Source organism: Salmo salar, chromosome 09, assembly GCF_965601325.2.
Source record: "Salmo salar chromosome 09, fSalSal1, whole genome shotgun sequence".
NCBI classification, from domain to species: Eukaryota; Metazoa; Chordata; class Actinopteri; order Salmoniformes; family Salmonidae; genus Salmo; species Salmo salar.
Window position 1 is genome coordinate 3,598,161 of NC_138299.1, and position 24,528 is coordinate 3,622,688.

Genomic DNA, 24,528 nt, shown 5'->3' on the forward strand with positions numbered 1-24,528 from the left:
TGTCTAGTTCAATAGCCTTGTTCATGCATTGTACAAATCCCTACACGCGGAGTCCGGGGAACAGTCCGGCTAGTCGATTACCTATCAACTAGACTCCGTAACATCATCCTTTTCAATAGAAAGTGCAAACATAACAGCATAACATTAAATTCTTAACAATCAAGTCATAACAATTAAGAACGCATGACATTTTCTTTTTACTTCAGTTGTCATCTTCCTTTCTTTTAAAATTTTCTTTTTCTTTTTTTCTTTTTTCTTTTCTTTTCTTTATTTTTCTTTTTTAAATGTTTATTTTTATAAACAGGAGGACAAGTTAACACAGTCTCTTGCTTACAGAGTAAGCCTGTCCGGTGGCTTGCACAGCCGACCCACCCGTGAGTAAGTATTGGCTCTGACAGGGGTAGTATTAGGGCCACGAGCTGGAGAGCTTGGTGGGGTAGAAGCCTCACCTTCAGTTGGCTCATGTCTCAATTCTGCACCTCTTACCCTTAGGCCTGGACTGTGATCCATCTCATCTAGGTGAGTGTATGGTGTGTTCTGGTTTGTCCGCTCTGCTATGCGCAGATCCACCCGATTGCGACGATAGAGGGAGCCACCAACATCCACCAGGTAAGAGCGTGGTGCAACTCTCTGTAGGCACGTGCCCAGCCTCCAAAGTCCTGTGTGGTCTCCCGGCAGCGGTTTCATCCTTATCGTTTCACCCACCTCCAGTTCTGGTAGGTCTCGAGCAGTCCGGTCGTAGAAGCACTTAGCGAGCTGCTTTCTGCGACGCAGTTTGTCCGTGACGCCAACCATGACGCAGGGCTCAAGTAGCTTGTTAGCTACGGGGATGGTAGTCTTCAGACGTCTGGACAGAAGGCGTTGTGCTGGGCTGCTGTCCATGTTTTCGGTGGGTGTGTTCCTCCACTGTAAGATCGCTTTCCATGGGTCGTTGCTGTCGCGCGCGGCCCTGCTTAACAGGTTTTTTGCAATCTTGACAGCTGACTCTGCCTTGCCATTTGCTTTTGGGTGTCTTGGAGAGGAGGTTACATGGTCAAACTCCCATTCTGAGGCGAAACGCTTGAACTGTGCAGTGAATTGTGGGCCATTGTCCGTGATTACCTTGTCAGGCTGACCTTGCCTGGCAAACTGCGCCTTGCAGCGCTTTATGACCGTCTCTGCAGACAAGTCAGGGAGCAGTTCAATTTCCCAAAAGTCAGAGTAGTGATCCACAATGAGAAGATAGTCCTTTTGTCTGTGGCTGAATAAGTCCATGCTGACGATTTGCCAGGCCCTTGTGGGCAGTTCGTGTGACATCATGGTTTCCTTTTGCTGTTCATGAGCGTACTCGTTGCACGTGGTACAGTTGCTGACAAAGTCTTTAATTTCTGCTTGCATGTTTGGCCAGTATAATGTTTCACGAGCCTGGCGGTAGCATGCGTCACCTCCAACGTGACTGGAGTGTATGCGGGTAAGCATCTCTGGACGTAGTGATTTGGGAATAATGACCTTCTGACCTCTGAACAAGACGCCATTTTGCACGCTGATCTCATCTCGAAAGGTCCAGTATTCTCTCACTGTGAAAGGTGTCTCCTCTTTCAGGTATGGCCAACCTGCGAGAGCCATGGACTTCAGTGATTGTAGGTGTTCGTCCTTGTCAGTGTGTTGCCTGATCTGGGCTAGGCGGTGATCTGTGACGTTTAAGTAGTCTGCCTGATTGATCTGTTGAACATCTTGTTGTTCCTGCTGTAGCGAACAGATGGCCTGCCGCTGATAGGCAGTGCCTCTGCCTGTACATTGTGCCGTTGCCCTGCTCAGTGTGTCGCTGATGTACATCTCTGGTCCTGGCTTGTAAATGACCTTCAGGCTGTAGTTTTGCAGAGTCAGGAGCATGCTTTGAAGCCTCTTGGGCGCGTTGAGGAGAGGTTTACTGAATATGGCAATGAGTGGTTTGTGGTCAGTTTCAGCGGTGACCAGCTCTCGACCATACAAGTAGTGATGGAATCGCTGGCAAGAGAAGACGATGCTGAGGCACTCTTTCTCAATTTGTGCATAGTTCTGTTCGGTGGGGGTGAGCGCTCTCGAGGCAAACGCAACGGGTTGGCCTTCCTGCATAAGGCAGCATCCAAGTCCCCTTTGACTGGAGTCACTCTGGATTGTGACAGGCTTCGTGACGTCGTAGTAGCGCAACACTGGCATGGATGAAGCCAGAGATTTCATCTCCTGCACCGCTGCCTCGTGCTTGGGTAGCCAGTGCCATGGTGTGTCTTTGTCCAGCAACCGGCGCAGAGGCTCACAGAGTGCTGATAGGTGTGGCATGAACTTTGCAAGATATTCTGCAAAACCGATGAGACGCTGTACTCCTTTTGCATCAGATGGGTTTGGCATGTCGAGGATCGCTCGGACCTTGTCTGGGTCCGGCTTCAGGCCTTTTGCCGAAAGAATGTGGCCATGGAAGTGGACGTCTTTCACCTTGAACTGTAGCTTCTTCAGGCCAAGACGAAGCTTAACTGTTCGACAGCGCTCCATCAGTGCCAGGAGCTTCACATCGTGGTCGCGTTCTGCTTCATCGTCTGTGTCACCACAGCCTACGATCAGGACATCATCAGCGATGGGTTCAATGCCCTTGAGCCCAGCCAGTAACTCGTGCTGCTTGCGTTGGTATACCTCAGGTGCCACTGAGACACCAAACGGGAGCTTGAGCCAGCGTTTCCGACCCCAGGGGGTCCAGAAGGTAGTCATGAAGCTGCTTTCTTCGTCCAGCTTGCATTGAAGGAATGCATCTCGGGCATCCACCAAGGTGAAAATCCTGGCCTTGGGAAGCTTGTAGAGGACATCCTCTAGTGTCGGCATGATGTAGTGGGATCGTTTCAATGCTTGGTTCAGATGCTTTGGGTCGATGCAGACCCTCAGCTTCTCTGGTTTTTTCACTATGACCATATTGCTGATCCAGTCAGTTGGTTCGGTCACAGATGTCATGTGGCCATCGGCCTCATACTTGTCCAGCTGGGCCTTCACAGCCACTTTCATTGCAATGGGCACATTGCGAGGAGCACACTGGACTGGAGTGATGCTCTCATCCACTTCAAAGTGTACCTCACCAGGCACTGATTCAACGGGCATGTTGAATACATCGTCATATCTGCTGAGTAGTTGTTCTTTGGACAGGGGTCCATGCTGGACATGATCCACAATGTGCAGGTCATTTGGTACAGTGAACTGCATCAGTCCCAGGCGTTCGCATGTAGAGCCTGAGAGGAGAGGATGTTGACTGGTTTTCACAATCTCAAACTCCAGCTTGTGTTTGCGTCCCCGAATAACACATTCGGTCTCAAAGGTGCCCATAGAGCTCATTAGCTCTCCTGAGTACAGCTTTAGTCTAGTATCGCTGGGCAATAGATGCGTGTCAGGTGCCAGATTGATTTTGTCTTTGTAGCTCATTACGTTGCATGTAGCACCGGAATCCAGTTGACATTGTTGTTGCTTGTTGTGTAATCGTAGTGTCACAAACCATTTCTTCCCTCTTGAGTGTACAGCCCCAATGGATTCATGCATGTAAATGTCACTTTCACTGTTCAGCTCTGAACATTGAGTGACATCATCAACACAGTGAATCTTGCCCTCACTCACCCTTCTTTTGCTTTTGAGACACACTTTTGCAAAGTGATTATTAGTTCCACAAGCTCTGCATGGTTTTCCATAGGCAGGGCAGTGCTCTTTGCCACGTGTGTGCGTATTCCCACAGTATTTACATGCTACTGGGCTCTCTGTGTTCACCGTTCGTGGTGAATTACTCTGCCTTGATTGGTTTTGCCTGAATGTCTGCCTAGCAACAGCGTGAACAGTGTCAACGTCGGAGCGTGGGGTTTCGATTTCCATTGCTCTCATTCTCATGTCAGTGACTTCAGCAGTGCGGCACATTTCGATGGCAGTTACTAATGTTAAGCCTCTCTCTCTCTCAGTAGACGCCGGCGTGTATCCTCATTTGCAATTCCCAGTACTATTTTGTCACGAATCAATTCATCTTTCAATCCCCCGTATTCACAAGTGGCGGATTTTTCTCTCAAACGGGTTACAAAGTTGTGTACTGACTCACCCTCTTCCTGTTTGCAGCTTCCGAAAACGAACCGCTCGTAAATTACGTTTCTGGCGGGTTTGAAGTAATTCTCCAATGCATCCAATATAGCCTTTGCATCACACTGTTGTCGCGCTGTGAGGGTGAGATTGTGCCGGTAGATATGCCTGCATTCGCTGCCCATTAAACTCCTCAGAGTTGCCGCTTGTACCTCGTTGGGTTTCTCATGTAGACCGGTCGCCAGCGCATAGTCCTCGAATTCATCCCTGAAATTGTCCCAATTAGTATTCCAGTCCCCTGTGAGAACCATGGGATTAGGTGGCGGAATGTTCGCTGCCATAGCGATGGAATAGGGGACTTCTTTGCCTTCAGTCATCGAGGTAGGTAGTGATGCTAGCTAACCAGCTAACAACTAGTTGATCAGTGTTGTGAGTAGGAATCGGCGTGTGTTCGCATATGGAACGTAACCGCGCCTATACTGTACTTAGCTACAAAAATAACAAACGTATGGTTTTCGAGCCACTTCTGATACCATGTTTCGGTATGATATATTGGATAAAGTAATAAAGACAGACACCAATGTCTAGTTCAATAGCCTTGTTCATGCATTGTACAAATCCCTACACGCGGAGTCCGGGGAACAGTCCGGCTAGTCGATTACCTATCAACTAGACTCCGTAACAGTGATGTTTAGATTTCAGTGCCGGGTAAATCCATTTGAATTTAATCACTTTTTGTCAGCACCCCTTTTTGATTTGAACGAAACATTCCCTACATATTTGCCCATTGTAGAATTTTTTTTATTTTTATTTTTTTAAGTTGATCCCGTTTGCATACTCCTGCATACCATGAGACATCCATGTCTTCATCACAGGAAAAGATAAACAGTTTAGTTTGATATAATTTAAAAAGCTTAGAAACAGGGTTTTGAAACAATTTAAAATGAAAATTGTGATTTCTACCACAAAGATGGCCGCCAGTCCACCAAACGTTAAATGTCAACTTAAAGGGTCAAGTCTATTCTATTATCTATGTACACTATATGATTTCAATAGGTTTCCTGTGGAGGATTGACTATAATTTCAAACAGCAGATATTCCCATTCATGTCAACACGCTCCGATGTCTGTACCTTAAACCATCTTTGTGGTACCATTTTGACATGTGCAGAATACAACAGGTGTAGTCATTACAGTGAAATGCTTACTTACAAGCCCTTAACTTAACCAACAATGCTTTAAGACGTTTTAAGAAAAAATAAATGTTAAGTAAACAATAGAAAAACAAAGTAACAAATAATTCAACAGCAGCCGTAAAATAACAATAGTGAGGCTATATACCGTTCCGGAACTCCAATTTGAGCAGCAGCAGCTGAAAAATGAGCTCCTACAAATATTGAAATTTACATGGTTTTTAGAGTGAAGTACATCGGAAAAAAGCAAAAGAAAACTGCAAGACTGAATAGGAGAAAAAACAAGCAACAAACAAAGAAGATAGGCTTTTGAAAAATAACTATTTTTCATAAAATTGTAGTTATCTTAGCAAGCTGAATTGTTTACCAGTTGCTAAGCAGTTGCTAGGGACTCTTTTGGAAGAAGCTAGCTAGCTAACGAAGAACAACAAAGAATATCTAGTTAACAGAAGAAAAGAAAGAGAAAATCAGGACAGAAGAAAAAGGATATCAAAGTGAAACAGTTCTCTAAAGACACAGGAGACAATAATACAAGAAACAACACTTCTGTAGCTTGTCAACTATGTGTCTGTCTATCCCTGTTCTCTCCTCTCTGCACAGGCCATACAAACGCTTCACACCGCGTGGCCGCTGCCACTCTAACCTGGTGGTCCCAGTGCGCACGACCCACATGGAGTTCCAGGTCTCCGGCAGCCTCTGGAGCTGCCGGTCTGCAGCCAACAAGGCTGAGTTCATCTCAGCCTATGCTACCCTCCAGTCCCTAGACTTCCTGGCGCTGACGGAAACATGGATTACCACAGATAACACTGCTACTCCTACTGCTCTCTCTTCGTCTGCCCACGTGTTCTCGCATACCCCTAGAGCATCGAGCCAGCGGGGTGGTGGCACTGGAATCCTCATGTCTCCCAAGTGGACATTCTCTCTTTCTCCCCTGACCCATCTGTCTATCTCCTCATTTGAATTCCATGCTGTCACAGTTACCAGCCCTTTCAAGCTTAACATCCTTATCATTTATCGCCCTCCAGGTTCCCTTGGAGAGTTCATCAATGAGCTTGACGCCTTGATAAGTTCCTTTCCTGAGGATGGCTCACCTCTCACAGTTCTGGGTGACTTTAACCTCCCCACGTCTACCTTTGACTCATTCCTCTCTGCCTCCTTCTTTCCACTCCTCTCCTCTTTTGACCTCACCCTCTCACCTTCCCCCCCTACTCACAAGGCAGGCAATACGCTTGACCTCATCTTTACTAGATGCTGTTCTTCCACTAATCTCATTGCAACTCCCTTCCAAATCTCCGACCACTACCTTGTATCCTTTTCCCTCTTGCTCTCATCCAACACTTCTCACTCTGCCCCTACTCGGATGGTATTGCGCCGTCCCAACCTTCGCTCTCTCTCTCCCGCTACTCTCTCCTCTTCCATCCTATCATCTCTTCCCTCTGCTCAAACCTTCTCCAACCTATCTCCTGATTCTGCCTCCTCAACCCTCCTCTCCTCCCTTTCTGCATCCTTTGATTTTCTCTGTCCCCAATCCTCCAGGCCGGCTCGGTCCTCCCCTCCTGCTCCGTGGCTCGACGACTCACTACGAGCTCACAGAACAAGGCTCCGGGCAGCCGAGCGGAAATGGAGGAAAACTCGCCTCCCTGCGGACCTGGCATCCTTTCACTCACTCCTCTCTACATTCTCCTCTTCTGTCTCTGCTGCTAAAGCCACTTTCTACCACTCTAAATTCCAAGCATCTGCCTCTAACCCTAGGAAGCTCTTTGCTACCTTCTCCTCCCTCCTGAATCCTCCTCCCCCTCCCCCCCCCCTCCTCCCTCTCTGCGGATGACTTCGTCAACCATTTTGAAAAGATGGTTGACGATATCCGATCCTCGTTTGCTAAGTCAAACGACACCGCTGGTCCTGCTCACACTGCCCTACCCTGTGCTTTGACCTCTTTCTCCCCTCTCTCTCCAGATGAAATCTCGCGTCTTGTGACGGCCGGCCGCCCAACAACCTGCCCACTTGACCCTATCCCCTCCTATCTTCTCCAGACCATTTCCGGAGACCTTCTCCCCTTCCTCACCTCGCTCATTAACTCATCCTTGACCGCTGGCTACGTCCCTTCCGTCTTCAAGAGAGCGAGAGTTGCACCCCTTCTGAAAAAACCTACACTCGATCCCTCCGATGTCAACAACTACAGACCAGTATCCCTTCTTTCTTTTCTCTCCAAAACTCTTGAACGTGCCGTCCTTGGCCAGCTCTCCTGCTATCTCTCTCAGAATGACCTTCTTGATCCTAATCAGTCAGGTTTCAAGACTGGGCATTCAACTGAGACTGCACTTCTCTGTGTCACGGAGGCTCTCCGCACTGCTAAAGCTAACTCTCTCTCCTCTGCTCTCATCCTTCTAGACCTATCTGCTGCCTTTGATACTGTGAACCATCAGATCCTCCTCTCCACCCTCTCCGAGTTGGGCATCTCCGGCGCGGCCCACGCTTGGATTGCGTCCTACCTGACAGGTCGCTGTCAGGTCGCTGTCTCCGCACCATGCGCTCTCACCACTGGTGTCCCCCAGGGCTCTGTTCTAGGCCCTCTCCTATTCTCGCTATACACCAAGTCACTTGGCTCTGTCATATCCTCACATGGTCTCTCCTATCATTGCTATGCAGACGACACACAATTAATCTTCTCCTTTCCCCCTTCTGATAACCAGGCGGCGAGTCGCATCTCTGCATGTCTGTCAGACATATCAGTGTGGATGACGGATCACCAGCTCAAGCTGAACCTCGGCAAGACGGAGCTGTCCTTCCTCCCGGGGAAGGACTGCCCGTTCCATGATCTCGCCATCACGGTTGACAACTCCCTTGTGTCCTCCTCCCAGAGTGCTAAGAACCTTGGCGTGATCCTGGACAACACCCTGTCGTTCTCCACTAACATCAAGGCGGTGACCCGATCCTGTAGGTTCATGCTCTACAACATTCGCAGAGTACGACCCTGCCTCACACAGGACGCGGCGCAGGTCCTAATCCAGGCACTTGTCATCTCCCGTCTGGATTACTGCAACTCGCTGTTGGCTGGGCTCCCTGCCTGTGCCATTAAACCCCTACAACTCATCCAGAACGCCGCAGCCCGTCTGGTGTTCAACCTTCCCAAGTTCTCTCACGTCACCCCGCTCCTCCGCTCTCTCCACTGGCTTCCAGTTGAAGCTCGCATCCGCTACAAGACCATGGTGATTGCCTACGGAGCTGTGAAGGGAACGGCACCTCCATACCTTCAGGCTCTGATCAGGCCCTACACCCAAACAAGGGCACTGCGTTCATCCACCACTGGCCTGCTGGCCCCCCTACCTCTGAGGAAGCACAGTTCCCGCTCAGCCAGGTCAAAACTGTTCGCTGCTCTGGCACCCCAATGGTGGAACAAGCTCCCTCACGACGCCAGGACAGCGGAGTCAATCACCACCTTCCGGAGACACCTGAAACCCCACCTCTTTAAGGAATACCTAGGATAGGATAAAGTAATCCTTCTAACCCCCCCCCCCCCCCCCCCCCCTTAAAAGATTTAGATGCACTATTGTAAAGTGGTTGTTCCACTGGATATCATAAGGTGAATGCACCATTTTGTAAGTCGCTCTGGATAAGAGCGTCTGCTAATTGACTTAAATGTTAAATGTAAATGTAATATACAGGGGGTACCGGTACAGAGTCAATGTGCGGGGGCACCGGTTAGTTGAGGTAATTGAGGTAATATGTAAGTAGAGAATAAACAGAGAGTAGCAGCAGTTTAAAAGAGGAATCTGGGTAGCCCTTTGATTAGCTGTTCAGGAGTCTTATGCCTTGGGGGTGAGAAGCTGTTAAGAAGCCTTTTGGACCTAGACTTGCCGCTCCGGTACTGCTTGCTGTGCGATAGCAGAGAGAACAGTCTATGACTTAGGGTGGCTGGAGTCTTTTACCATTTTTAGGGCCTTCCTCTGACACGGCCTGGTATAGAGTTCTGTAGTGCCTTGCGGTCGGAGGCCGAGCAGTTGCCATACCAGGCAGTGATGCAACCAGTCAGGATGCTCTTGGTGGTGCAGCTGTAGAACCTTTTGAGGACCCATGCCAAATCTTTTCATTCTCCTGAGGGGGAATAGGTTTTGTCGTGCCCTCTTCACGACTGTGTATTTGGACCATGATAGTTTGTTGGTGATGTGGACACCAAGGAACTTGAAGCTCTCAACCTGTTCCACTACAGCCCCATCGCTGAGAATGGGGGCGTGCTCAGTCCTCCTTTTCCTGCAGTCCACAATCATCTCCTTTGTCTTGATCACAATGAGGGAGAGGTTGTTGTCCTGGCACCTCACGGCCAGGTCTCTGACCTCCTCCCTATAGGCGGTCTTGTCGTTGTCGGTGATCAGGCCTACCACTGTTGTGTCATCAGGAAGGTTGATGATGGTGTTGGAGTCGTGCCTGGCCATGCAGTCATGAGTGAACAGGGAGTACAGGAGGGGACTGAGCACGCACCTCTGAGGGGCCCCCGTGTTGAGGATTAACGTGGCGGATGTGTTGTTACCTACCCTTATCACCTGGGGGCGGCCGTCAGGAAGTCCAGGATCCAGTTGCAGAGGGAGGTGTTTAGTCCCAGGGTCCTTAGCTTAGTGAAGGCACTATGGTGTTGAAAGCTGTGTTGTAGTCAATGAACAGCATTCTCACATAGGTGTTCCTTTTGTCCAGGTGGGAAAGGGCAGTGTGGAATGCAATAGAGATTGCACCATCTGTGGATCTGTTGGGGCGGTATGCAAATTGGATTGGGTCTAGGGTTTCTGGGATAATGGTGTTGATGTGCGCCCTGGCTAGCCTTTTAAAGCACTTCATGGCTACAGACGTGTGTGTGCTACGGGTCGGTAGTCATTTAGGCAGGTTACCTTGGTGTTCTTGGGTTCTTGACTGTACGTGCAGTCACTGTGGGGACAATGTCATCGATGCACTTATTGATGAAGCCAGTGACTGATGTGGTGTACTCCTCAATGCAATTGGGAGAATCCCGGAACATATTCCAGTCTGTGCTAGCAAAACAGTCCTGTAGCTTAGCATCTGCTTCATTTGACCACTTTCTTAGTGACCGAGGCACTGGTGCACATGTTGCACATTTAACATGCTGGTAGAAATGAGGTAAAACGGGTTTAAGTTTCCCTGCATTAAAGTCCCCGGCCACTAGGAGCGCCGCCTCAGGATGAGCGTTTTCCTGTTTGCTTATGGACATATACAGCTCATTGTGTGCGGTCTTAGTGCTATCATCAGTTTGGTGGTAAATAGACAGCTACGAAGAATATAGATGAAAACTCTCTTGGTAAATAGTGTGGTCTACAGCTTATCATGAGATTCTCTACCTCAGGCAAGCAAAACCTTGAGACTTCCTTAGATTTTGTACACCAGCTGTTGTTTACAAATATACATAGACCCCTACCCCTTGTCTTACCAGAGGCCGCTCTTCTATCCTGCCGAAAAAGCTTAAAATCCGCCAGCTGTATGTTATTCTTGTTGTCGTTCAGCCACGACTCGGTGAAACATAAGATATTACAGTTTTAATGTCCGGTTGGTAGGATATACGTGCTCGTAGCTCATCTACTTTATTATCCAATTTTTGTACATTGGCTAATAGGACCGATGGTAAAGGTAGATTACCAGCTCGTCGTCGGATCCTTACAAGGCACCCCGATCTTTGTCCCCGATATCTCCGTCTCTTTCTCCTGCGAATGACGGAGATGAGGACCTTGTCGGGCGTCTGAAGTAAATCATTCCCGTCTGACTCGTTAAAGAAAAACTATTCCTCTGGTATGGGGTGAGTAATCGCTGTCCTCATATCTAGAAGCTCTTTTCAGTCAGAAGACACGGTGGCAGAAACATTATGTACAAAATAAGTTACAAATAATGTGAAAAAACACACACAATAGCACAATTGGTTAGGAGATCGTAAAACGGCAGCCATCTCCTCCGGCGCCATTATCTGTAGTTTTTTGTTGTTGTAAATTTGTACATTTATCAGCCAAAACATGGCACCCACCGTGTATTCAACAGCATGCTGTGTGTCAACCGATGGTGGGCAGAACACAAAAACGTCACATTATGTAAAATAGGGTCTAAACTACAACATAATACGAAAAAAAAACGCAATTTATGCATTTTTAGATCATTGTCATTCAAGGTGGGGAAAAAATAAATAATTTGTATTAAGTGATGAAGTAGTTTGATCACCCTGTCTGTAATTTTTTCCGGTGATGAATGTCTCATTGTAGCAAAATTGGTAACTTTGAATACTTTTCTCTTGAATGTTTTGGCATTCAGGCCCAAAAAGTCACTTTCTGACCCCTTCTTCCATGGGTAAACATGTATAGAAAGTTTAAAACAAAAGGAATGCTGTCAAAAAGTTATTGAATTCAAATGGATTTACCCTGCTGTTTAATCCTCCCTCAGCCCTGGTCCTGGCTTCCATTTGAAGGGAATTCTGTTGAGGATACTGATGTTTTATGCCCCTATATTTCCCTTTTCACACTATTGTGCTGACCTGAATTCGTTTTGATGCTGGCTTGGATGTTTTTGATTCAGATTCTCCTTTCCAGCATGGTTCCAGCAACTATGGTGGATGTGTGCAAATCAGTGCAGTATAGTTTGGCTCGGCTTAGTAGTGTAAAAAGAGTATAGAGGTTCCTTTGCAGGAGTACAGCTTCTCGGGTTGCTGGGCATTTCCATAACAAATCAGTACAGTAATGGGGACACTGGACACCCCTGTAAGTGTTACAATGTAAATGTGTGTCCAACCCACATTTTCAGAGTCAATTTGTAGATTCTAATTCAAATCATTGTCCCTTGCATGGGGATGACTATCAAGAGAAACACAAACGAAAACACAATGATGAGAGCTGAGTGCTTGTGAAGCTGTCAACAAGTAGTGCGGGGTATAGCAATCAGATGCAAATGGAGTGTTAAAAAGGGAGAGCCTGCATGTGCCTTTTTGTTTGTTTTACATTTCCAGTGTGGTGGGTACAGCAGCTCACACAGCAGGTGGTGTATATGTGTTTGTGTGAATATTGAAGCTCTGAAGGTGTGTGTGTGGCCTGCTATGATTCTAGATGAGAGATGGCTGTTGATTCACTCAAGGGACCAGCACAATGTGTCAAACATCTATTAAGGTGTGTCACTCAGCTGTCCACAGCCTCAATGACAAGGATGACCCACATGGCACATGTTATCAATCGATCAAATGTATTTATAAAGACCTTTTTACAGAAACCCACCCTAAAAACCCAAACCGCAAACAATGCAGATGTAGAAGCACGGTGGCTAACAAAAACTCCCTAGAAAGGCGGAAACCTAGAGAGGAACCAGGCTCTGAGGGGGTAGCCAGTCCTCTTTTGGCTGTCCCGAGTGGAGATTACAACAGTACATGTCCAAGATGTCCAAGATGTTCAAATGTTCATAGATGACCAGCAGGGCAGGGTCAAATAATAATAATCACAGTGGTTGTAGAGGGTGCAACAGGTCAGCACCTCAGGAGTAAATGTCAGTTGGCTTTTCATAGCCAATCATTCAGAGTTAGAGACAGCAGTTGCGGTAGAGAGAGAGCGAGTCGAAAACAGCAGGTCCGGGACAAGGTACCACGTCCGGTGAACGGGTCAGGGTCCATAGCCGCAGGCAGAACAGTTGAAACTGCAGCAGCAGCATGACCAGGTGGACTGGGGACAGCAAGGAGTCATCAGGCCAGGTAGTCCTGAGGCATGGTCTTAGGGCTCAGGTCCTCCGAGAGAAAAGAGAGAGCGTTAGAGGGAGCATACTTAAATTCACACAGGACACCTGATGAGACAGGAGAAATACTCCAGATATAACAGACTGATCCTAGCCCCCTGACACAAACTGTTGCAGCATAAATACTGGAGGCTGAGACAGGAGGGGTCGGGAGACACTGTGGCCCCGTCCGATGACACCCCCGGACAGGGCCAACCAGGCAGGATATAACCCCACCCACTTTGCCAAAGCACAGCCCCCACATCATTACTAACCGTCTCAGTCGGAAGTTTAAATACACCTTAGCCAAATACATTTAAACTCAGTTTTTCACAATTCCTGACATTTAATCCTAGTAAAAATTACCTGTCTTAGGTCAGTTTGGATCAACACTTTATTTTAAGAATGTGAAATGTCAGAATAATAGTAGAGAGAATTATTTATTTCAGCTTTTATTTCTTTCATCACATTCCCAGTGGTTCAGAAGTTTACATACACTCAATTAGTATTTGGTAGCATTGCCTTTAAATTGTTTAACTTGGGTCAAACGTTTCAGGTAGCCTTCAACAAGCTTCCCACAATAAGTTGGGTGCATTTTGGCCCATTCCTCCTGAAAGAGCTGGTGTAACTGAGTCAGGTTTGTAGGCCTCCTTGCTCGCACACGCTTTTTCAGTTCTGCCCACACATTTTCTATAGGATTGAGGTCAGGGCTTTGTGATGGCCACTCCAATACCTTGAATTTGTTGTCCTTAAGCCATTTTGCCACAACTTTGGAAGTATGCTTGGGGTCATTGTCCATTTGGAAGACCCATTTGCGACCAAGCTTCAACTTCCTGACTGATGTCTTGAGATGTTGCTTCAATATATCCACATAATTTCCCTTCCTCATGATGCCGTTTTTTTTCTGAAGTGCACCAGTCTCTCTTGCAGCAAAGCACTCCCACAACATGATTCTACCCCCCCTGTGCTTCGCGGTTGGGATGGTGTTCTTTGGCTTGCAAGCTCCCCATTTTTCCTCCAAACATAACGATGGTCATTATGGCCAAACCGTTCTATTTTTGTTTCATCAGACCAGACCAAAAAGTGCGATCTTTGTCCCCATGTGCAGTTGCAAACCATAGTCTGGCTTTTTTATGGTGGTTTTAGAGCAGTGGCTTCTTCCTTGCTGAGCAGCCTTTCAGGTTATTTTTTACAATTTATTTCACCTTTATTTAACAGAGACTTGTAGATGACCTGGAGCCAGTGGGTTTGGCGACGAATATGACTCGAGGGCCAGCCAACGAGAGTGTACAGGTCTCTGTGGTGGGTAGTATATGGGGCTTTGGTGACAAAACGGATGGAACTGTGGTAGACTGAATCCAATTTGTTGAGTAGAGAGGCTATTTTGTAAATGACATCGCCGAAGTCTAGGATCGGTAGGATAGTCAGTTTTACGAGGGTATGTTTGGCAGCATACGTGAAGGATGCTTTGATGCGGAATAGGAAGCTGATTCTAGATTTAATTTTGGATTGGAGATGTTTAATGTGAGTCTGGAAGGAGAGTGTACAGTCTAACCAGACACCTAGGTATTTGTAGTTGTCCACATATTCTAAGTCAGAACTGTCCAGAGTAGTGATGCTGGACGGGTGAGCAGGTGCGGGCAGTGATCGATTGAAGAGCATGCATTTAATTTTACTTGCTTTTAACCTCTTGGGGCTATGTGGGACGCTAGCTTGCCACCCGTGGTGCACCCTATCAACAGCAGGTGCATTTCAAGAGCGGCAAATTTGAAACCAAATAAATGTCAAAATTCAAATTTTTCAAACATACAACTATCTTACACCCTTTGAAAGATAAACATCTCCTTAATCTAACCACGTTGTCCGATTTCAAAAAGGTTTTACGGCGAAAGGATAAAGTTAGATTATGTTAGGAGAGTACATTGACAAAAGCTGTGTGTAATGTTTTGTCAATTCAAAGACAGGCGTCACCAAAACCATAAAACCAGCTAAAATGATGCACTAACCTTTGACAATCTCCATCAGATGACACTCCTAGGACATTATGTTAGACAATACATGCATTTTTAGTTCTATCAAGTTCATATTTATATCCAAAAACAGCGTTTTACTATGGCGTTGATGTTCAGGAAATCGTTTCCCTCCAATAACCGGCAGTCAAGTCAGCACAACAAATTAAATAATTAATATTAGAAAACATTGGTAAAATATTATATTGTCATTTAAAGAATTATAGATTTACATCTCTTGAACGCAATCGACTTGCCAGATTTAAAAATAACCTTACTGGGAAATCACACTTTGCAATAATCTGAGCACTGCGCCCAGAAAAATACGCTTTGCGATACAGACAAACGGCCATGTTGGAGAGATCTAAAATCGAAAATACTATGTAAATAATCCATTACCTTTGATTCTCTTCATCAGATGTCACTTCCAGGAATCCCAGGTCCATAACGAATGTAGTTTTGTTCAAAAAAGCTCATCATTTATGTCCAAAAAGCTCCGTGTTGTTAGCACATGGACTTCACTTCATGAACGAGGGGAAAAAATATATTTACGTTCGTTCAAACATGTCAAACGTTGTATAGCATAAATCATTAGTGCCTTTTTTAACCAGAACATGAATAATATTCAAGGTGGACGAATGCATTCTCTTTTAAAACGTATTGGAACGAGGGTACCCAACATGACCTCGCGCGCCAGAGTCTAATCGGCCATCACCGTTCCAAGGCTCTTGTTCGGTCAGATCTCACAGTAGAAGACTCAAAACACTTTGTAAAGGCTGGTGACATCTAGTGGAAGCAATAGGAAGTGCCAAAACATTAATAAGCCCCTGTGTGTTTCAATGGCATAGGCTTAAAGGTAATTCAACACATCAGGTATCCACTTCCTGTCAGAATCTGTCTCAGGGTTTTGCCTGCCAAATGAGTTCTGTTATACTCACAGACACCATTCAAACAGTTTTAGAAACTTTAGGGTGTTTTCTATCCATATATAATAAGTATATGCATATTCTAGTTACTGGGTAGGATTAGTAACCAGATTAAATCGGGTACGTTTTTTTATCCAGCCGTGAAAATACTGCCCCCTAGCCCCAACAGGTTAAGAGCAGTTGGAGGCCACGGAAGGAGTGTTGTATGGCATTGAAGCTCGTCTGAAGGTTAGTTAACACAGTGTCCAAAGAAGGCCAGAGGTATACAGAATGGTGTCGTCTGCGTAGAGGTGGATCAGAGAATCACCAGCAGCGAGAGCGACATCATTGATGTATACAGAGAAGAGAGTCGCCCCGAGAATTGAACCCTGTGGCACCCCCATAGAGATTGCCAGAGGTCCGGACAACAGGCCCTCCGATTTGACATACTGAACTCTATCAGAGAAGTAGTTGGTGACCCAGGCGAGGCAGTCATTTGAGAAACCAAGGCTGTTGAGTCTGCTAATAACAATGTTGTGATTGACAGAGTCGAAAGCCTTAGCCAGTTTGATGAATACGGCTGCACTGTAATGTCTCTTATCCATGGCGGTTATGATATCCTTTAGGACCTTGAGCTTGGCTGAGGTGCACCCATGACCAGCTCTGAAACCAGATTGCATAGCGGAGAAGGTACGGTGGGATTCGAAATGATAGGTCATCTGTTTGTTAACTTGGCTTTCGAAGACCTTAGAAAGGCAGGGTAGAATAGATATAGGTCTGTAGCAGTTTGGGTCTAGAGTGTCTCCCCCTTTTGAAGAGGGGGATGACCGCGGCAGCTTTCCAATCTATGGGAATCTCAGACGATACGAAAGAGGTTGAACAGGCTAGTAATAGGGGTTGCAACGATTTCGGCAGATAATTTTAGAAAGAGTGGGTCCAGATTGTCTAGCCCGGCTGATTTGTAGGGGTCCAGATTTTGCAGCTCTTTCAGAACATCAGCTATCTGGATTTGTGTGAAGGAGAGGTGGGGGAGGTTTGGGCGAGTTGCTGTGGGGAGCGCAGGGCTGTTGACCTGGGTAGGGGTAGCCAGGTGGAAAGCATGGCCAGCTGTAGAAAAATGCTTATTGAAATTTTCTATTATAGTGGATTTATCGGTGGTAAGTGTTTTCCTAGCCTCAGTGCAGTGGGCAGCTGGGAGGAGGTGCTCTTATTTTCCATGGACTTTACAGTGTCCCAGAACTTTTTGAGTTTGTGCTACCGGATGCAAATTTCTGTTTGAAAAAGCTAGCCTTCGCTTTCCTAACTGCCTGTGTATATTTGTTCCTAACTTCCCTGAAAAGTTGCATATCACGGGGCTGTTCGATGTTAATGCAGAACGCCACAGGATGTTTTTGTGCTGGTCAAGGGCAGTCAGGTCTGGAGAGAACCAAGGGCTATATCTGTTCCTGGTTCTAAATTTTTTTAATGGGGCATGCTTATTTAAGATGGTGAGGAAGGAACTTTTAAAGAATAACCAGGCATCCTCTACTGACGGGATGAGGTCAATATCCTTCCAGGATACCCGGGCCAGGTCGATTAGAAAGGCCTGCTCGCTGAAGTGTTTTAGGGAGCGTTTGACAGTGATGAGGGGTGGTCGTTTGACCACAGACCCATTAATGGATGCAGGCAATGAGGCAGTGATCGCTGAGGTCTTGGTTGAAAACAGCAGAGGTATATTTGGAGGGCAAGTTGGTTAGGATGATATCTATGAGGGTGCCCGTGTTTACGGATTTGGGGTTGTACCTGGTGGTTGTACCTGGTGGGTTCAGCACGAGCTCTGAGGATAGATGTGGGGGCAATCAATTCACATATGGTGTCCAGGGTAGAGGGTGGTCTATAGCAAGCGGCAACGGTGAGAGACTTGTTTCTGGAAAGATGGATTTTTAAAAGTAGAAGCTCGAATTGTTTGGGTACAGACCTGGATAGTAAGACAGAACTCTGCAGGCTATCTCTGCAGTAGATTGCAACTTGTTTTAATGTTGATATAGATACTTTTGTACCTGTTTCCTCCATTATCTTCAAAGGTCCTTTGCTGTTGTTCTGGGATTGATTTGCACTTTTCGACCCAAACTTGTGGAGGTCTACAATTTTTTTCTGAGGTCTTGTCTGATTTCTTTTGATTTTCCCATGATGTCAAGCAGAGAGACACTGAGTTTTAAGGTAGGCCTTGAAGTACATCCACAGGTACACCTCCATTTGACTCAAATTATGTCAATTAGCCTATCAGATCTTCTAAAGCCATGACATCATTTTCTGGAATTTTCCAAGCTGTTTAAAGGCACAGTCAACTTAGTGTATGTACACTTCTGACCCGCTGGAATTGTGATGCAGTGAATTATAAGTTAAGTAATCTGTCTGTAAACAATTGTTGGAAAAATTACTTGTGTCATGCACAAAGTAGATGTTCTAACCGACTTGCCAAAACTATAGTTTGTTAACAAGAAATTTGTGGAGTAGTTGAAAAACAAGTTTTAATATTCCAACCTGAGTGTATGTAAACTTCCGACTTCAACTGTATATTGTATGTCTCTCGTTCTCTCTCTGTCTCTGTCTCTCTCTGTCTCTCTCTGTCTCTCTATTACACACACACACACAGATAGAGCTGGGCCAGGGGGCCCAGTGTTAATGATTACATCTTATCCTCATGGTGTGTAAACCGCTGTGGATAATGATTTGTGTAGGCCCTATGATGGCTCTGTCTGTGCTCCACTCCTTTTTCTCAAGGACTGCTTCATCAATGAGGATTAGAAAGAAGGGAAGGGACACAGCGGTTCAGGGGTGGAGGGAAGAGGAGAGTCTGTATCCCCTGCTGATCCCCCACTCTTCATCTGGCTTCCAGCCAGCCCCAAAGATTTAGCCCAGATTTTAGGTCTATCTGGGCACAACCTTGCTTATAGACGCTGACTGGTAATTTCTCATCAAGCCTCTGTGGCAGACCGCCAAGGCATTGTCAGCAGAGACCTTAACCCCATCCGTGCCAGCGTCCCCCGACAATCAGACTGTTGGTCCGCAGATGTTGCCGAACAGTTGGTCTCCTTTGTCCACAGAATTTGACCCTTTTCACACTATTGTGCCATCCCAAGCTTAACATTTTACCCCCTTTCGTCCACAACCAAAGTGTGCACCCCAAGTAGGGGACAACGACTGCCCCCTCATTGAAGCCACGAAGTTCAATGCTGACCGCATTACTGCAGGCATTGTTTGCAGAAAACAGGATCCGTCATTATAGTGAAGGTGAAAATGGCAATCTTCGTGTAAATAAAATACATTCTGAAGACAATCATGGGACCAATAATTACTTCTATTACACCAGTTGTATGCACTTGAACATATTATTTAAAAATTGCACACATAAAAAGTTATTGGGGTAATTTAGTTGCTCAAGGCAGCCTGCGGTACCCATTTGGCCTTCAACTTGAGATACTTTATGAAAGGGGGCAGCACTGAGCTAGCCTGCAACATCACTTCCTGGAGTATCTCAAACTGAGCATGTTATGTCAACATAAATCTCCCACGCCTCACCGATATCCAATGGTAGAGCGTGGCGTGAAATACAAAAAACCTTAAAAATGCTTTGACTTCAATTTCTCAAACATTTGACACTATTTGAAAGATAAGACTCGTTAATCCAACCACATTGTCCGATTTCAAAAAGGCTTTACAGCGAAAGCAAAACATTAGATTATGTTAGGAGAGTACCCAGCTAAAAATAATCACACAGCCATTTTCAAAGCAAGCATATATGTCACAAAAACCCAAACCACAGCTAAATGCAGCACTAACCTTTGATCTTCATCAGATGACACTCCTAGGACATTGTTATACAATACATGCATGTTTTGTTCAATCAAGTTCATATTTATATCAAAAACCAGCTTTTTACATTAGCATGTGATGTTCAGAACTAGCATACCCACCCAAAACTTCCGGTGAATTTACTAACAACGAAAATACATTACAATTATTTTAAGAATTATAGATACAGAACTCCTTTATGCAATCGCTATGTCCAATTTTTAAAATAGCTTTTCGGCGAAAGCACATTTTGCAATATTCTGAGTACATAGCTCAGCCATCACAGGCTAGCTATTCAGACACCTGCCAACTTCGGGGCAACCTAAACTCAGAATTACTATTAGAAAAATTGTATTACCTTTGCTGTTCTTCGTCAGAATGCACTCCCAGGACTGCTACTTCCACAACAAATGTTGTTTTTGTTCCAAATAATCCATAGTTATGTCCAGATATCCCCGTTTTGTTCATGCGTTCAGGTCACTATCCAAAGGGTAACGCGCGAGCGCATTTCGAGACCAAAAATTTCAAAATGTTCCATTACCGTACCTAGAAGCATGTCAAATGCTGTTTAAAATCAATTTTTATGCAATTTTTCTTGTAAAATAGCAATAATATTCCAACCGGACAATGTTGTATTCATTCAAAGAGGAAAAGAAAAAATGGCGAGGTCTCGTGAACGCGCATCTCTAATCTCTCTGTCACCAGGCAGTCCACTGACAAACTGGGCTCCTGTTATCTTCCCAGAGACAGACGTGTCAATCCGGTTTCTGAAGGCTTTAGAGAGCCAATGGAAGCCTTAGAAAGTGTCACGTAACAGCTCAGATACTGTAATTTTGATAGAAATGCAACAGAAGGACTACAAATTGTCAGACAGGCCACTTCCTGCTTGGAATCTTCTCAGGGTTTTGCCTGCCATTTGAGTTCAGTTATACTCAGACACCATTCAAACAGTTTTAGAAACTTTAGAGTATTTTCTATCCAAATCTACTAATTATATGCATATTCTAGTTTCTGGGCAAGAGTAGTAACCAGATTAAATCGGGTACGTTTTTTTCACCCGGCCGTGAAAATACTGCCCCCTATCCACAACAGGTTTTAAGAGACTTCCTGGCCTTCAAATGCACTATTGAGTTTTCACATAGGAACGAATGGTGTCACGTGATCGATGGCTTTGTCCATTCATATATACAGAGTCATTGAGCCCACCAGCCCGGCATCCATCTTTGTGATTCACATTGGTGGCCATTTTGAGTCAGACTGCTTCCACCACATATTGGCCAGTCGCACATGCTTTTCTGTTCTCCTCAGTAATATCAATGTTTGAATATTTAATGACGAGTAAACTGTTAATAACAATGTGTACCTCCCCCCTCCCATTCTGTCTCCCCAGATAATGTTTAAAGCCAATGCGAAATATTCTCCGGAGATTAACAAATACAAGTAAGTGGAATTCTGGTGAGTCAGTATCTGGGTTAGTCTAACTGCGTTTTTGATGGGTGGGGTGGGGCGAGTGACCAAGAAGGGTGTTGGGCAGGAGGATGTTGGGCAGGAGGGCATCAAATGTCCAATAACCCAGGTGTATTAGAATGGATGTTTTTTGGTGAAAAATAAATTAGAGTTGAAATGCAATGGTTGGTTGTAGCGACACACAACAGTTAAGTCTTATGTGGGACCTTGTCAAACCCCCTCGAAACCCCCTTAAAATCTGTTACTAAAATTGAAAAAGGTAGATGCATTGCAGTTGCTAACGTTTCTGCCAATTGCAAATCACTCTATGGGACTAACATAACATGATAACAACATTCTAATACATTCTTACTAGAATGGGATCTTTCAAACCTTTGGTGCCAGCATGGCTCTCGTTCAGATACTCCAAGCCCTAGATACAAAACCAAGTTTGCCAAGCTCTGTGTGTACAGTATCTATGACTCTGGTTTCTACTGTATGACTGAAGGGTATTATTGTAAATACATTGGAACAGAGTGCCCGATAACCTTGATGAAATCTAATTATGCCCCCTGAGCTTTGTCTAAGCTGTCTCCACCCTTGACTTTTTGATGTGGACCTCGGATGGTGGGGTCCAAATTTCTGGACTAATAAACACTTTGATCAGCCGATTTAATGTCTGATGCAGAGTGAAAAGCTGTGAGCTCAAATCCCCAAATCCACCACACAACCCCCCCCCCCCCCCCCTTTCCATCACGGTACTCTACAATCCCCCGCCTCACTCACTCTCACACATACACACACCCACACTAATACACAATACACACACACATCCTGCAAGGGGGGAGGGTCTAAAGGAAGAGTTAGGAGAGAAAGAGAGAGGGGGAACTGTGAAGATCAAGTGAGCCAGTGCAGTAGAATGGGATTAGGTTTGGGGTGTTTCAAGCTTATGGTCAATTTATTGTTGTGTAGTATTATTGTAATGTTGTGTGTAAAGGGCTCTAAATAAAAAAACATTCATTGATAGCACTGGTGCTCCCAAATTTGATTTGAAATACAGCCTGTATTAATTGTAGCTACTTCTAAAGCACATGCTGTGCCCTAGAAAGTCATATGTGTAACCCTGTCAATACATTAGCTTATTATAAAAAGCTAAAATGTTGGTACAAATAAATACCTGTCATTGAAATTAAAAAAGTCATTTGTGGAATATTAGGTTTCTACATTATCTAAAAGCACTATTTTTATATTGAGATTGCGTTGCATTGAAAATCGTACACTGTCTGTCTATAAGAGCGACATGTTTGTGATGACGACATGCAAGACTGAACAAGGCAGTTAACCCACTGTTCCTAGGCCATCATTGAAAATAAGAATTTGTTCTTAACTGACTTGCCTAGTTAAATATAGGTTAAATAAATACAATTTATAAAATAAAATGTATAAAATAAAAGACATCTCTCCAGAAGAAGCTATCCCTTCATTTTTTTATGTGCCTCCAAATTTTTGGAAATACTGATGAAGTTACCAGGTTGTTAGCAAGCTAGCTAATCAGGTCCCAAACATGACTAAACAAGTTGTAAAACAAATGCGCCCTGCATGTAGTTTTATGACCCACGACAAGAAGAAAAAAATAAATCCCCTGGTAATATGGGTCAGATATTTTGAACTGTTTGGTGTGACACTAATCTACGATCAGGAAACAATGCTACAGGGAAGTCTCACCATTACAACAATTAAATATTTTGTCGTACTTTAGAGCCCTGTGTGTGTAGTAAGCTAGTTGTGTACCACCTATAATTGTGTGTTTTTTGCACAGGGTGCCCATTCGCCTGGCGTTCATCTTTTCCAGCCTTTTCTTCCTTGTGGTGAACCTAACATGCGCCATGCTGGTGCACGGTGGCATTGGGGGCAACGTGGGCGAGGCAGAGGTGAGGCAGGTGGTGCTGGCCCGAGTGCTGGTCAATGACAGTCTCTTCGTACTCTGCGCCGTCTCGCTGGCCGTGTGCATCTTCAAGATCGCCAAGATGTCCTCTGCCAATGTCTACCTCGAGTCAAAGGTACTGGACCGTCCTCAATCGGTCATTTAGTCCATCAACAAATGAACTAATACATCATTTAATCAATCAGCCACTTAACCAATCAATCAACCAACTAACAGATCAGTCACTTAACCAATCAATTAAGTATTAAACGTTTCATCTTTATCAAATTGGGTTTTCAAGCAGGGATTAAATACTAGCAACTGTAAAAGTTGTTGATTTTGTAGCTAGGTAGATACACAATAAGTAGCTGATTGGTATTGAACCGTGTCCTCTTTGTTCATGTCGTTACCCCAGAAAATCCCCATACATGCACACAGTGCTTTCAGAAAGTATTAATACCCCTTGACTTATTCCGCATTGTATTGTGTTACAGCCTCAATTCAAAATTTATGAAATAGATTTATTTTTTACCCATCTACAAACAATACCCCGTAATGAAAAAGTGCAAATATATTTTTAGAAATGTTTCCTAATTTATTGAAAATGAAATACAGAAATAACACATTGACATAGTGTCTTCAGAAAGTATTCAAACCCCTGGACTTATTCCACATTTTGTTGTGTTACAGCCTGAATTCAAAATGGATTAAACATATCTTTTTTGTCACCCTTCTTCACACAATACCCCATTATGACGAAGTGAAAACATGTTTTTAATGAAATGCATAAATATCACATTTACATAACTATTTCTAAGTAAATACTTTGTAGAAGCACCTTTGGTGGCGATTACAGCTGTGAGTCCCTTTGGGCAAGTCTTTAAGAGCTTTGCACACCTAGATTGTACAATATTTGCTCATTTATTGAAATTCACTACTCAATTGCGGGACCTTACAGATAGTTGTGTGTGGGGTACAGAGATGGGGTAGTTATTAAAAAATCATGTTAACCACTATTATTGAACACGGAATGAGTCCATGCAACTTATTAAGTGATTTGTTAAGCAAATTGAATACTTATTGGCTCAAGACATTTCAGCTTAAATGTTTCTATTAATTTGTAAAAATGTTGAAAAACATAATTACCCTTTGATGTTATGGGGTATTGTGTGTAGGCCAGTGACACAAAATCTAAATTCATTTTTTTTATTCAGGCTGTAACACAACAAAATGTGGGAAAAAGTCCAGGGGTTTGAATACTTTCTGAAGGCAGTGTGGTCAGAAATTATTGACACCATTGATAGAGCAAAAATTACTGTATAAAATAAATAATTCAAATACTGAGATATATTGTGTGCAAACAAAATGGCTTTATACTAATACAATTGCTCAGTGAAAGATATTTTGTTTAACAAGTAATATAATAAA

The 24,528-nt window shown here is 44.7% G+C and overlaps 1 protein-coding gene across 5 annotated transcripts in view; it reads left to right on the forward strand.

Annotated features, from left to right (window-relative positions):
- LOC106610616 (G protein-coupled receptor 137Ba) overlaps nt 1-24,528 on the forward strand; it is a 73,546-nt gene that overhangs the window by 19,404 nt on the left and 29,614 nt on the right. For all 5 annotated transcript variants that reach the window (XM_014210023.3, XM_082955601.1, XM_014210024.3 and 2 more), the window contains exons 2-3: nt 21,121-21,170; nt 22,996-23,236. In XM_014210023.3, coding sequence (XP_014065498.1) covers nt 21,121-21,170; nt 22,996-23,236 — 291 coding nt within the window. The remainder of the gene's footprint in view (nt 1-21,120; nt 21,171-22,995; nt 23,237-24,528) is intronic.